General features: G+C 64.4%; 3 protein-coding genes across 3 annotated transcripts; 1 reads left to right on the forward strand and 2 right to left on the reverse strand.

Moving 5' to 3' along the window:
* Window positions 1-197: 197 nt before the first annotated feature.
* On the reverse strand, window positions 198-3,578 carry RTN4RL2 (reticulon 4 receptor like 2; the record flags this gene model as incomplete). The annotated part of the gene is made up of 3 exons (XM_079537422.1): window positions 198-929; window positions 1,579-2,063; window positions 3,545-3,578. 3 exons carry the CDS (start codon window positions 3,576-3,578, stop codon window positions 198-200), a joined length of 1,251 nt encoding a protein of 416 aa, XP_079393548.1.
* Window positions 3,579-7,200: 3,622 nt separating this feature from the next.
* Window positions 7,201-11,885, forward strand: SLC43A3 (solute carrier family 43 member 3; the record flags this gene model as incomplete). Its single annotated transcript, XM_079537423.1, has 12 exons — window positions 7,201-7,387; window positions 7,678-7,807; window positions 8,230-8,276; window positions 8,351-8,427; window positions 8,520-8,612; window positions 8,783-8,922; window positions 9,631-9,737; window positions 9,999-10,154; window positions 10,238-10,351; window positions 10,735-10,921; window positions 11,146-11,269; window positions 11,706-11,885. 12 exons carry the CDS (start codon window positions 7,201-7,203, stop codon window positions 11,859-11,861), a joined length of 1,518 nt encoding a protein of 505 aa, XP_079393549.1. The 3' UTR covers window positions 11,862-11,885.
* Window positions 11,886-12,198: 313 nt separating this feature from the next.
* On the reverse strand, window positions 12,199-12,774 carry LOC306947962 (bone marrow proteoglycan-like; the record flags this gene model as incomplete). Its single annotated transcript, XM_079537424.1, is given in 4 exon segments — window positions 12,199-12,257; window positions 12,434-12,545; window positions 12,617-12,666; window positions 12,669-12,774. Coding segments are annotated over 4 exon segments (327 nt in total).
* Between the last annotated feature and the right edge of the window lie 1,755 nt (window positions 12,775-14,529).

Raw genomic sequence — 14,529 nt, forward strand, 5'->3', positions numbered from 1 at the left:
CCTGGAAAGCCAGCTCCGCAGCCGCCGGGCCCCACGCTCCCAAAATAAGACCATTTTTAATAAAGAATTCCCAACCGCGCGGTGCCTGCGTGGGTTCTTTTCACTCGGGACGGGTGGGAGCAGAGTCCTGGGGACACCTCCTGTCCCCGAGCACCTCGGGAGGACCTGAGAGGGGTCCAGAGGCCCCCCGGTCGGGCTCAGAGATGGGGTAGGAGCAGGCCCAGCAGGGACAGTAGGGTGGGGGCCGGGCGGGGGGCCGCAGCCACAGGGGTGTCCCCGGGGGGGCCGCGGGAGTCACGGGATGGAGGGGGTGGCCGGGGCTGGGAGCCCCGCAGGTCGTGAGGCGGCAGCCCGTCGCGGTAGAAGGCGGAAGGCGGTGCGGCAGGCAGGGTGCCGGGGCGGCCTAGCGCCCGCCCCGGGGTGCCCACCACGGCCACGGCCCCACCACCACCACCACCCCCGTCGCTGTCATCCTCATCTTTGCCTTCATCCTCCTCCTCATCCTCCTCGGGGCAGCCATCGAAGTCACGGGGCCGCAGGTGCCGCAGGTCGGTGCCGCGGCGGTGAGGGGGGCTGGCGCAGGGCACGGGCGAGCTGGAGACGCGAGTGCGGCGAAACCAGGCCCAGAGCGGGCGCGCACGGCAGTCGCAGGCCCAGGGGTTGGCGTTGAGGCGGAGGAACTGCAGGGCGGGCAGCGCGGCCAGCGGGTCCCCGGGCAGAGCCACCAGGCTGTTGTTGAACAGGTAGAGGATGGTGAGGCGGGCCAGGCCGTGGAAGGCGCGGCGGTGCACGGTGGCCAGGCGGTTGGCGTGCAGCAGCAGGCGGTCCAGGCTGGGCAGCCCACGGAAAACGCCCTCGGACAGAGCTCGCAGCCGGTTGCCGTGCAGGAAGAGATGGCTCAGGTTGGCCAAATCGGCAAAGAGATCGTCCTGTGGGGAGCAGGTAAGGGACCGGGTGGGTGATCCCATCCCTGCAGGCATAACCCAGCACCTTGATCGCCATCCCAACTCCATATTGCCACCTAACGCCCTGTATCACGTCTGTAACTCATGGATGTCACCCTGACCTCTGCCCTAAGGCCGTCACTGTCCATCGCTCTGTTGGACAGACAGTGCCAAGAGTCCTCCGCCATGCCCCCGTCTTTCTGGTGCCACCCATCACCCTGCCCCATATCCTGACCTCAAGGGTATCATCACCAAGAGCTCTTCTGTATGACAGGTATCACCACCTTGCCTCATGCCCCTGCTCCACAGGCAGCATACATCTCCCTGCCTCACGGTCCTGCTCCACAGTATCATCCTTTCCTTGCCCCATGGGCATCACCCATCACCTCTTCCATGGGTATAACCAGAGCTCTCTTTCATGTCTCTGCCTCATGGCCACCGCACTGCCCTGTGTCTCTGCACCTTGAATATCACCCACCACCCTGCACTGTTACTGTCTGAGATGTGTCCCACGCCCATGCCTGCAAGCACTGCCCACCACACCCTCAGTGGCATCCCCCATATTCTCCCCAGGGACACCCCATAGCCCTGCCACACAGGGCTGTCTTAGGACCCAGTCCAGCCCATGTCAGACCTGGAGGTAGAGCAGCCCGTTCTCCTGCAGGTAGAGGTACTGGAGGCTGTGGAGGCCACGGAAGATGGCGCTGGGAAGGCTGGCCAGCTGGCACCGGTAGAGGTGCAGGGCCTGGAGGCGCCGGAGGCCATGGAAGGTATCAGGTGCCAAGACACGGAGGTGCGGGTTGTCACCCAGGTCGAGCTCCTCGAGGGCGGGCAGGTGGCGGAAAGTGCCCGGCTGGATGGAGGAGATGTTGTTGGAGTAGAGCCAGAGGGTGACAGTGCTGGGCCCGAAGGTGCCCGCCCGCAGCGCCCTGATGACGTTGTTCTGCAGGAAGAGGCGGCGGGCGCCAGGCGGGAGCCCCGCGGGCACTGAGGAGAAGTTGTTGGCCTGGCAGCTGACGGTGGGCGGCGAGACGTAGCAGGTGCAGAGCGCAGGGCAGGCGGGCGACCCACCGGGCACCCACGCCAGCGCTGCCAGCAGCAGGGCCGCCAGGTGCCCGCCTGCGGGCACAGCGGGGCGTCAGCCCGAGGCTCGACCTGGGGCATTGCCCCTGCATCCCTGGCCCAGCCCCATGCACCCACCGCCCCACACAGGCCCTCCCCAGCAACCCCATGGAGAACACCCCAAGGGGTACTGGCTGCCACCAGGCTCTAGGAACCCCCCCCAGAACCATCCTCATCCCACCTGGCTGTTCCCATGGAGCCAGGAGCTCTGGGAGCTCTACAGGGCTATGTCCACCCCATATGGTCATGGCCATGGCCATCCCTTAAGGTCAGGCATTCCAAGAGCTCTACAGGGTCACATACATCCCATGTAGTCACGCTCTCCTAGGGACCCCTAGGGCTACGACATAAGGTCAAAGATCCCGTAAGAAGCCAGTAGGGGAATGCACCATTCAACACGGCCATGCCTATCCTATAAGGCCAGGATCCCATGGTAGCCCTCGGGGGACACACACACCCCACATGACACTACCCACCCCGTTGGGTCCAGCACCTCACGGGGATTTGCGCTCCAAAGAGCTTCCATGGCTTTGCCCCTTGTGATCTCCCCGTGTTCCCCTGGGGCCGTACTCCCATGGGACCCCCTCAAGGGAGGGAGGGGGAAGGCTGCGCCCCCCACGCGCGTCCCCGACAGCGGGGCGGGGCGGAGCCACGTGCGCGCGTGCAGCGGCCACGTGCGGGGCGGTGCGCGCGTGGGCGCGGGCTGACGCGCTCCCCGGTGACACGCGCCGCCGCCGCTCCGGGTGTTCGCGCCCCCGCCCCCCCCTTCTTTCTTCCTCATCTCTTCCCCCCCCCCCCCCCCCTCCGCCTTCCCAGTGCCCTGCGCTGCAACCCGAGCGCCTCATCCATAATTCAGCCCGGCCTGGCTCGGGCTCCACGGCCCGCTGCGGAGGGAGGGAGGCGGCCCCCCCCGATGCTCGGCGGCGGGGATGGGGATGGGGGGGGGGACGCACGGAGGCGTCCGGCGCAGCTGCTCGGCGCCGCCCCCCTCCCCCGGCGCCCCGTGCCGGCGTGCGCCCCCCGGCGCCCCCCTCCCGCGCCCCATCTGTCACTCCCCCCTCGCCGCGGGCTGACTCAGTTCGGAGCTGAAGTCACCGGCTCCCGGGCTCCGCTCCCCGCGCAACCGCCCCCCCACTCGCAGGGTCCCGCTGCCGGCTCCACCCCTCCCCCCCCCCCCCCCCCACCTCCTACAGCGCCCCGCACCGTCCCCGCTTCCCCTTTGCCCCGCTGCAGCGACCCTAAGGAGCATCCACCCGCGGGGCTTTGTGGCACCGCGCACCCTTTGCGCCGCACTGTGCGCCCCGAGGGCAGCGCGCACCCCGCACCGCGCGCCCCGTTAACCCCGCAGCGCTCTGTGCGCTGCCCCGGGGCAGCCGCTGCGTCCCGAAGGCAGCGCCGCGGGTGCCGGGACCCCCGCCCCGCCCCGTCCCGCCGCGGGGGGGTCTCGGGGCCGTGCCCCCGGCCCGCCCCACGCCTACCTCGGGGCAGGTCCCGAGCCGTCGGGGGCCGCATGGCGGGACCGGGCCGGGCGCTCAGGCGCTGCCCGCTGCACGTCGGCTCATGGCCGGTGCCGGGGTTGGGGGGGGTGCGCGCCCCTTACCCCCCGCTGCGCCGCCGGGAGGAGGAGCGGCAGCCGCCGCCCCGGGGCATGGCACGGGTGGGCTCGGCTCGGCTCTACCCGCGGCTCCCGGAGGGGCTGAGCCCTGCCCGGCGCCGCGCCTTATCCCGGGGCGGCCGCGCTCCGCCCCTCGCCGCCGGTCCCGCCGCTTAACCCTTCCTCGGCCGGGCCGGGCCGTCCCGCTCCGCGCGTGGGGGAACTCCACGGAGGATCGCGGCGCTCCTGCGGAATGTGTGGGAACGAGGTCTACCCACGGGGACGCCCCGCAGCGCGTCCCCAGGGACCGGCGGAGCGTCTCGCAGAGGACGCGAGACCTCCTAGCAGCTCCCACTTGGGACGCGGGGACTCGCGCGTGGGGCCGTGAGCCCGGGGGAGCGAGCTGCGGGGAAGCCCTCCTTGCATGTCTGGACCCTCGCGGGGTTGCTGTGTCCTCGCGGGTGGCGGACACCTCGGCAGGGGCGTTCGTGCCCGTGGATGGGACAGAGGGGCGATCGCGAGTGGGCGCCGAGGCGGCACCCCTCGCCCCTCACCCACGCGGGACCGCGACGCTGTCCGCGGTGCCGGAGCGGGCGCTGTCCGCGGTGCTGGGCTCGGGGCGGGGGGCGGGGGGTCTCCGCGGAGGGAGCGGCGGCGCGGGGAGCCCACGGAGCGCGGGTGGGGAGGGGCTCGCGTGGCCGTGCCAGGCTGCGGCGGCACAATCTGGCACCCGCCGTGTTTGCGGTGCCGTCTCCGGCGCGGCTCCCGGCGAGCGAAATATCACAAGCTGGAGAGACAGACGCTGGCGGGGAGCGGTGGGCGTTGCGGGCGGCACGGGGCTGACTCAGGGGCCGCCATCCGCTCGCTGTCCCCCGCGATGTTCCTCGGTCCCACTGTGCCATAGCTGTCCCTATTCTATGGGTCCAATGGGTCTGGGCAAAGTGACAGAGGTGCTGGGGCCTGCGGCGCTGGGCACCTCCAGCGTTGGTCCTTTACTTGCATCCACCCACCCGGGGTATGGCATGGGGGTGTGGGATAGACCCTTAAGCCCCTGGCAGGTCCTAGGAAGGCAATGGCACCAAGATGCGGGTGGAAAGAGATGGGCGATGAGATGGGAGCAAGGATGGTGGAGGGTGGTGGAAAAGAGATGGATGGATGGAAAAAAAGGAATGATGGATGGGGAGGTGGGGGTGAAGGCATGGGTTATGTGAGGGTGGCAGTGAAAGAGTGAAGGCCAGATGATGAGCAGATGTTGAGCAGGTGTAGGGTTGGGTGGGTGAGGAGCAGGATGGAAGGATGGATGGATGGATGGATGGATGGATGGATGGATGGATGGATGGATGGATGGATGGATGGATGGATGGATGGATGGAATGGGACAGATGGGCAGGAGGCAGGCAGATGGATGGGTGGATGGCTGTGCAGCTGAGTGGCAGGTTGCAGGGTGGCCAGCGCCTGCCAGCAGGGATGAATGGACGGGTGAAGGGATGAATGGGGCCGTGGGGGTGGTGGTACCGGGGGAGGACGGACAGACGGATGGGAGGGAGGGTAGCGAAGGACACGGGGCTGGCGGGTCGGTCACGCGACTAAGGATGGACCCCAAGTTCGGGGGTCGTAGTCCCGGTGACCCCCCGGCAGTTCCTGGCCCGCCCCGCCCCCGCCGACGCCCCGGAGGCCGCGTAGTTTTCTCCGCTCCGCCTCCCGCCTAGAAGGACGAGCGGGCGCTGCCGAGGTGACGGTAAGCGTGCAGTCCTCGGAACGAGCCGAGCCGGGCCGGGCCACGGGGCTCAGCCTCATCCGGGCTGGTCGCATCCCCGCCCCGCCGGGCCGAACAAGGGCGGAGCCGCTGCGATGCCACTCCCGGCGGATGCGGGCGGGCGGCTCCGCGCCCAGCAGGGCCGAACCGGGCCGGGCCAGGAGAGCGGCGGCCGGGATGCTCGAGAGGGCGGTGGGGCGTGCCGGTAGCGGGTGCCCCGAGCCCGACAGCGACCCTGAGCGGCGGGGCGGGGCGGGGCGGTCCCGGGGATCCAGGAAGACTGCGGGTCGCGGTGGAAGCAGAGGTGCTCGGGCCGGAGCGTGAGATGCTCGCGGCGGTGTCGGGACTGCGTGGGGCCGAACCTGGGGGCTACGTGTGCTCCCTCCACCACGTGCGTGCCTCACCATGTGCGCGCCCGCATGGCTGCGGGAAGTTCCAGTCGCGGGGGCTGTCAGGGCCGCCTGCTGCGTCATGGGGCTGCGTCTTCGCCCAGTCCTGGGCACCCGCACCCCTCCCCGGAAGCTGACGGGGCCGGGAGGGCTCCAGGTCCACTGGATGGGGCAGGAGTGCGCTCAGCATCCTGCAGCCCAGCCATACAGCAGCTCCTACAGAAGCTCCGTCTCCTTCCTGGGGAGACCGGTGGCACACAGCGGTGGCGCCAGGCAGGCAGCATTCCTCTTTGCCACAGATCTCCTGTGCCACCCCGGCTCGCGCCCCCCAGCCCGCAACCTCTGCTGGGACAGCTATATATAGTGCAACCCCCCCCCCCCCCCCACCCCCCGACCTCGGGGCTGAGCCATTGCCATCTGCCCAGGTTAATCTTTAGCCATCCGCCCGTCCCCTGTCCAACTAATGAGGCCTCATTAGCAGCCATTACAGTGGCTGCAGGGCTGCTGGTGTCACCAGCAGGACCTGGTGTTATGGTGATGCTGTGGTGCAGGTGTGGGTGGTGGCAAGTGCTGGGGCTTCAGTGTGGTGTGTGGGGACATGACCTTGGTGCCTGTGGCAGCCAGCTGCAGGTCCCTTGTTTGACACTGGTAGAATGTGCTGGGTTCCCCACCAGTGTCTCACTGCACCCAGGGCCTGTGATTGGGTTCCCAGGGAGGTGCCAGTGTCCCCAAAGGGTGTGTCAGCATGCCTGGCACCGTTGGAGGTTCCCTGGGGATATGTTGTTGTCGCCAGGGGGTATGTGCCATTGTTCCCAAGGTGCGTGCCGGGGTGCCTCGTAGGATGCAGGTGTGTGCATCAGGCCCCTGGGGGTGTGTCATTGTCCCCAGGTGCTGTGGTCCTAGCAACAGTGCCAGCACCCCCAGGGCTGTGCCTCCACGCTGCGAGTTGTACAGCATTCTCAGAAATGCACCAGATCGGTGTGCCAGGCCCCGGGGGGTCACGCTTACGGAGGTTGCAGGTCCCCAGGACTGAGTGCTGCAGGGAGATAAGGAGGTGGGAGGGAGAACAGTTCTTTGCCTATCTGGCGCCAGCAGCCCTGCCCTCCCCCCCCAGTGATCCCAGCAGAAAGTGCACATTGCAGCCGTGTGCCTCAGGCACCCCACACAGGGATTCAGACCAGGGTCCAAACTCTGCTGCTGCAGTGGCACCAGGGTAACAGGTGGGTGTCAGTGGGGGGGGGCTGCCCAGGGGACAAGGGATGGAGTAGGGGCCCGGGTTGGCCTTTGTCCAGGTGGTTGGTCACATGCGAAAATGAGGGACTGTGTGGAGAGGGAGGGCTGTGACTTCCCCAACTTGTCCCCCCGCAGAAGCAGCAGAGCCCCGTGCCTGACAGCATGGCGAGGGGTGCGGGGCGAGCCAAGAAGCTGGGCACTCTGCTCTCAGGGCTGCTGGAGTGCGGTGCTTTCTGCGGCATCATCTTTGGCTGGGCCTCCCTCGTCTACGTCCTCAAGAACCTGGGCTACTTTAGGCAGTGGTGCGAGTCCTCGGCCAGCCTCAACCCCAATGGGACGCTGCATCCCGGTACGGCCCCGGTGTCACCATCCCTATCAGTGCTGAGTCCTTGTCCCTGGTGTCCTGGGGGGGCCCTGTTCCTACTGGTGTCCTGGGGGTGCCTCCCATGTTCCTACTGTGTGGTGCACTTCGGTGCCCTGGGTTCCTGCTGTCATTCCTGTATCCCCACTGCCCCAGTGCCCATTATTCCCACTGGCTCCCTGCTTTTCCTGTCCCCAGTGCTGCCCCTTTTCCCCACTCCCCCCATGCCCATGTCCCCTGTGCTGGTGCTCCTGTCCCCACCGATGGCTGCCTTGCAGACTGCAGCGGGCAGGATGAGCAGTTCTCCTTGGTCTTCACTATCGGCTCCTTCATGAACAACTTCATGACTCTCCCCATGGGCTACGTCTTCGACCGCTTTGGCACTGCTGTTGCCCGCCTCATCGCCATGTGAGTGCTGTGGGGGGTGGCAGAGGAACACGTGTGGGTGCTGGGGATGGAGGACCCTTTAGTTGGGTGCTGACGCAGGGCTGGGGGAGTGTTATCGGGAGCAGGGTGGTTATCGGGGCTCCCAGGTAGGGTGGGACTGGTGGAGCCCTGCTCACACGGGGGGGAGGGAGGTGGGGGGCAGCAGTGTTTGTTTCCCAGTGCCACCAAATGTCCCCAGTGTGTCCTTCGTTGCCTACAACCCCCTGGATGCTCTTATTCCCCACTGATGTCCCCAGGGCACCCCTGCAACTGTAGAGCCAGCCTCTTCCCCACATTCCTCCACCTCAGAGGTGCCACATGAGGCCAGTGGTGGGATGCTGGGGTGTTGGAGCACAGGGGTGGGGATCCTGTGCCCCCTTGTGAACACTGTCCCCATGTTTCAGCACCCTCTACACTGGTGGGACCCTGCTCGTTGCCTTCTCCACGCCAGGTGAGACCCACACAGATGTGGGGTGCCCCTACCCCACCCATGTCCCTTGAACCCACTGACACCTGTGTCCCCAGACCTAGCAGTGCTGCTCTTCCCGGCTATGTCAATGCTGTCGGTGGGCGGCATTCTCCTCATCCTCACCAACATGCAGGTGGGAGGCGTCTGAACCCTCACCCCACAGCTTGGGCACCCTGCCTGGCGATGGGGACACTGACAGCATTATGGGGGGGTTCTGTGTGCCAGGTGGGGAACCTCTTTGGGAAGTACCGCTCCATCATCATCACCCTCTACAACGGGGCCTTTGACTCCTCGTCTGCCATATTCCTCATTATCAAGGTGGGCATGGGGTGGGGAACACTGCAGGCACCAGAGTTGCCTGTTCACAGCACAGGCACTGAGGTGGGCTGAGGACAGACAGGGGCACAGCTGGGGTCTGACATCTGTGGTGGCCCTGTGCAGAGACCAGTGGCCAGCATGGCATAGTGGCAACCTGTATATATCCCCAGGTGCTGCATGAGCACGGACTGTCCCTGCGGACCATGTTTCTCTTCATGGCAGCCTGCAGCGCCTGGCACCTGCTGCGCACCATCTTCCTCATGCCCCGCATGCACATCCCTTACCCGCTGCCACCTGCCTACAACTATGGGTAAGGGAGGCCCTGCCCTGCCTGTGCTCCCAGGATGGCAAAACCCATCCCTTAGGAGGTGGTGGTGCCCATCCTGTGGGTGATGGTCATGGGGTCCATTCCACAGGTGGTGGTGGTGGTCATGGCTCCCATCTCTTGGGTGGTGGTCATGGCACCCATCCCGTGGGTGGTGATGGTAGTCATGGTGTCCATCTTTTGGGTGGTGGTGGTCATGGTGTCCATCTTTTGGGTGGTGGTGGTCATGGTGCCCATCTTTTGGGTGGTGGTTGTGGTTATGGCACCCATCTCTTGGGTGGTGGTGGTCATGGTGCCTATCCTGTGGGTGGTGGTCATGGCGCCCATCCTATGGGTTGTGGTGGTGGTTATGGCACCCATCTCTTGGGTGGTGGTGGTCATGGTGCCTATCCTGTGGGTGGTGGTCATGGCGCCCATCCTATGGGTTGTGGTGGTGGTTATGGCACCCATCTCTTGGGTGGTGGTGGTCATGGTGCCTATCCTGTGGGTGGTGGTCATGGCGCCCATCCTATGGGTTGTGGTGGTGGTTATGGCACCCATCTCTTGGGTGGTGGTGGTCATGGTGCCTATCCTGTGGGTGGTGGTCATGGCGCCCATCCCATGGGTTGTGGTGGTCACGGTGCCCATCCTGCGAGTGGAGGTGGTGGTAGCACTGGGATGCTGTGGTGGTTGACAAGGCGAGTGGTGCTGTAGGCTGTCATGCCCGGGGCGCTCCCAGTCGTACCGCACCTACGAGGAGAAGCGCCCGCCGGAGGATGATGGGCCGGAGGAAGTGCCCCTGGAACCCAGTGCCCCAAAAGGTGGGGGAGAACTAGGGCTGGGACTATTGGCAAAGGCATGGGTGGGCGTGGCCATGCGTGTGATGGGTGCTGGGAAGTGGGGTGCTGGGATGTGGGTGGTACACAATCATCTGAGCTGTTGGCGCATGGGTTGGGTGGGGGTTCTTGGTACCACGAGACCCAGTGGATGGATGTGTCAACTGTGGTGGGGACATTTGGGAAATACGCGTGGCCACGTGTTGTAGGCGTAGTCAGCCTGATGGATGCATTTGTTCTGTGCAGGCAATGCAGCTGTGGAGCCCTTCTGGCCCTGTGTGCTCTCATGGCTCTTCATGTGGCACGTGGTGTGGCTCTCAGTCATGCAGCTGCGCCACTACCTCTTCATTGGTACCCTCAACCCACTGCTCGACCACCTGGCCTTTGGCAATGAACACCTGGGTAGGGCATGGTGGCTGGGGGGCACAGTGAGCCAGGCAGGGGGCTGGGAATCGGCCCTCTGCACTGACCCTGCCTCTTCACAGTGAGCATCTACACCAACGCCTTCGCCTTCACCCAGCTCTGTGGGGTGCTCTGCGCTCCCTGGAACGGCCTCATTCTCGACTGCCACAAGCGGAACAAGGCCCACCGTGCTGAGGGTAACTGTCCCTATCCCCCCATCCCTCTCTTGGCGCACTGGAGCTGCAAATGTCCCCAACCCCGCTCTGCCTGGGACATGCTACCACCATGCTCTGACCCTGCTATGCCTGTAGTTGTGCCCCCATAAAGCTCTGACCCCCCGCTGTGCCAATGGATGTGTCGCTACAATGGCTGGATCCCACCACATCCATGAACATGTCCCCACCACGCTTTGACCCCGTGAACAGGTCCCCACAATGTCCTTATCCCACCGTTTCCACAAAAGTGTCCCCATGATGCCCCAACCCCACCGTGCCCATGCATCTGACCGTAGCAGTCCCTGTTCTTCCCGCTCTACCTGGGGACATGTCCCCACTGTGCCCTAATCTTGCCATGCCTGCAGGAGCCCAGGGGGCACTGGCTGACCTACGGGCATCCGTGCCATCACTGGTGTTGACGGTGACGCAGTGCGTGCTATTCTCCATCTGTGCTGCCGTGCCTATCCTGCCTGTGCAGTTTGTCACATTCGTGCTCCAGGTGATCAGCCGCTCCTTCCTCTACGGGGGCAACGCCGCCTTCCTGGCCATCGCGTGAGTCCTGTGCACCTTGATGTTGGTGGTGGCAGGGGACAGAGTGGTGATGGCAGGGGAGGGAGCAGTGGGGACGTTAGTGGGTAATAAAGCAATAGTGAGGTCAGGGTGGAGGGGGACAGTACAACGGTGACAGGGGATGGTGGTAAAGGAGGGGGTGGTGGCGTGAGGGTGGAGGTGGCATGGTGATGGGCACAGTGGTGACACGCAGGTTGTTCTGGCAGGTTTCCTCCACAGCACTTTGGGAAGCTCTATGGGCTGGCCATGGCCCTGTCAGCGCTGGTGGCCCTGCTGCAGTATCCCTGCATTGCTCTGGTGCATGGAGTGCTGCAGGGGGACCCTTTCTATGTGAGTGCTCCCCACAGCCTATGGATACCCCATAGCCCAGGGGGGACAGTTCCATGGTGGGGTGGTGGTCAGGGTCCGTGGGTGAAAGGAGGTCCCAGTGCCAGTTTGGATGGGACTCCTCCCCCACGTGGGGTTGGAAACAGCAGACAATGAGAAGATGGAGTATATAGTCCATGGCAGGATGGGGCTTATGCTATGGGGGGATGGAGGGCCTGATCTAAGTTTGGGTGGGGATGCTGGCCTATGAAGGGCAGGAGGTTCTGCCCCGTGGTAGCCTGGGGGCACGCTGTGCTGGGGAGAGATGCTAGTCTGTAGTACCATGGTGTGGTTTGCTACTCCAGCACAGGCAGCCTTTAGGGGGCTGAGGAGCTGGCCCCTTGTCTGTTTGGGATCAGCCCCTGGTCCCATGCCCTCAACACCCATCACTCCACCACAGATGAACGTGGGGCTCATCGCTGTGGTGCTGCTGGCCTACGTCAGTCCTGTGGTGGTGGCCCGTGAATGCCGGCGGCGTGCCAAGGATCTGGAGGCTGCCTCAAGTCCCCTGGAGGCTTCCGCAAGTGCCGAGACCCCTGCCCAGACACCCCATTGAGCCCTGCACTACCATCCAGCTTTTTTCTACTGGACTTTGGGGGAGGGATGGGACTGTGCCGGGGGGCACACTGAGGGGTGGGTGTGCTTGGGATAGAATAAATATTCCAAAGCCTCTGCCTGTGGTGCTGCTCCCACCCAGTGCCCCACACCCTTGGAGCTTCTCCAGTATCTGCTGTGGGGTTGAGCCCCATTCTGCCTCCAGTCTCCCCCCGGCCCTAAAACACATGGACATGGGGCCTCAAGGCAGTTTGTGAGGCACTTTACTGGGACAGTGACATGGGCCACTGTGAGTCCATGGGCACTGGGGAGCCATGGCAGGGCCCCCGGGCACTCTCTCAGTGCTGACAGAGGAACAAGTGCAGCAGGAAGCAGGCTCTACTTCTCCAGAGCCCATCTATGGACAGGACCCATTGTCAGGGACACAGGGAGACCCACAGACTCCCTGTCCCCATGCCCCATCTCAGTGTCCCATGTCTGGTGACACACTCCCAGTACCTGTCCCCACTAAATGCCCCCCCACCCATTGCTCTCAGCACCAGAGCCTGTGCCCTGGTGCAGGGCTGTGCTTACCTTTGGGGTTGAACACGGTGCAGGTTCTGTACCATTGGCAGGGCTGCCTGCTGGCCCAGTTTGCATAGTTCCAGGAGCTCAGGTCCTGCCAGGATGTCTTCCATGACCCACCCTGTGGCAGCGGGGCTCAGCATCCTGCACCCACCCCTGGCCAAGCCCTGGATGCCTGCTGAGTCCTGTTACCTTGCAACTGGTGACAGCCCTGATCCAGAGGTAGGTGTAAGTGGCTGCAGCTTCCTCAGCAGTTCGCTAGTGGCTGTGATGTGCAACGAGGCCAGCTGTCCCTTGTATATGTCCTGGCAGTAGGTCTGAAGGGCACAGATGACACTGGCAGTGCCCATGGAAGCCTGGCATCCTGCTGACCTCCCCATCCCTCTCAGCTGGGCACGCTTGTAGGTGCGCAGTGCCTTCACCACCACAAAGCACCTCTTCTCTGCCTGCAGGTACCTCCACAGTGTGCCAGGAGGCTGAGGGTAGGGACAGGCTGGAGTGTCCCCTCTGGCCCCTCACCAACCCCAGTGCCCCGAGACTGGGGACAGGGGTGTCCTTGAGCTGTTCCCATTGTGTCCCTAGTGGTCCCCGAGCTACTCACTGGGGCAGAGGGCAGAAGCCATGCCCAGCAGGATCAGGACAAGGAGCAGGGCAGGCTACATTGTGGGGAGCTGTGGGGACATGGCAGGCCTGGAGGATCTCTTGCCCCATGGACCTGCGTTCCCTGGGATCATCTCAGGAGAGCCCTTGGCCAGCCCTGATGGTCCTCATGGCACCTGGTCTCCCATGCTACTCCATGTCCTTTGTCTCCTCTGGTGTCTCCAGCACCAGCCCTACCCCTCCCTCCCAGCCCTCAGTCCCATCACTCCTGAGTCTCTGACCCCCATCATCCTCAGTGCCACCCATTCCCCATGTCCCTCCTGCCACCCCCAGCCCTCAGCCACCCCTATGTCCCTCATGCTCTGCAGCCTCTTGCCATTCCTGGGGCCACATGTGGTTCTGTGCCACCCATGCCATCATGCACCTCCCACCACATCCCCAGGGCATCACAGAACTGCATATACCAGATTCAGGGCTGTCTTTCCCCTGTTCCCCAGCTCCAGCCCAGCAGCACAGGGCTGTGTCCCCAGTGCCATCCCTGTTCCTGTCCCTGCTCCTCACCTTGGGGCTCAGAGCTTCTGCCTGCCTTGGCCCTTATAGGGATGCTGGAGTCACATGTCCCCTGCAGCCTTGCACCACCCCAGCCCTGGCCCAAGCCACCAACTGCCATAGGGTGGCCTGGAGGTACACAAGGGGTCAGGGGGCCCAGATGCCATTATCCTTTAGGGTGGTCCTGTGCCCATTATTCAGCCACCTCATCTCCTACCATGACCCCTTTCCAATGCTGCCTGTTCCCTGCCACCCCATCCCCAAGCACTGCCACCCTGCCCCACAACCCCGCTACTCCTTGGGGCACAGGACCATCACAGAATGGTCAGGAAAGTGGTTGTGCCCCTTTAGAAGGGGGCAGTGGTTTGCCCAACAGCCCAAAGTACCAATTTGCCATTGCAGTAAGGATGCTGCTGTCTTGTGCCCAAGTTAGGGGCATGGAGGGTCTGCATTCCCAGGCACAGCAGCATCTGGTGCATGTTAGTGACATCTCCCTGTGGGCTCAGGGCATGGCAAGACACAGAAACAGAGGCACAGGGCTGCCCCAGTGGATGGTGGCATCTGGAGCCAATAGCAGCCATGGGCTGCCATGGGCTCCAAAACTGCAGAGGGAGGAAGTGACCTTGGACAAGCTGCCAAACTGTACCTGGTTTCCCTCAGGCCACCCCATGGCAGTTAGTGGCTTGGGGTTGCAGTGGAACTGGGGCAGTGCACAGTGATAGGGGACATGTGGTTCCAGCATGTGTTCGGAGGCAAAGGGAAGATGCTGGGGGCTGCAGTGGGATCTTGTGGTGGTAGAGACTGCTTCCCCCATCCCAGGTCACCTCATGTCTCCTGCACCCATTAGAGCCCCCCACCCATTAACTACACACACAGAGGGCACAGGCGTGGGGCTGCACACCAAGGCTTTATTGGGGTGAAGGTTCTCTGCATCCCCTCGGCCGGTTCTGAGGTGA

This window comes from Tetrao urogallus (assembly GCF_951394365.1).
Source record: "Tetrao urogallus genome assembly, chromosome: 6".
NCBI lineage: Eukaryota > Metazoa > Chordata > Aves > Galliformes > Phasianidae > Tetrao > Tetrao urogallus.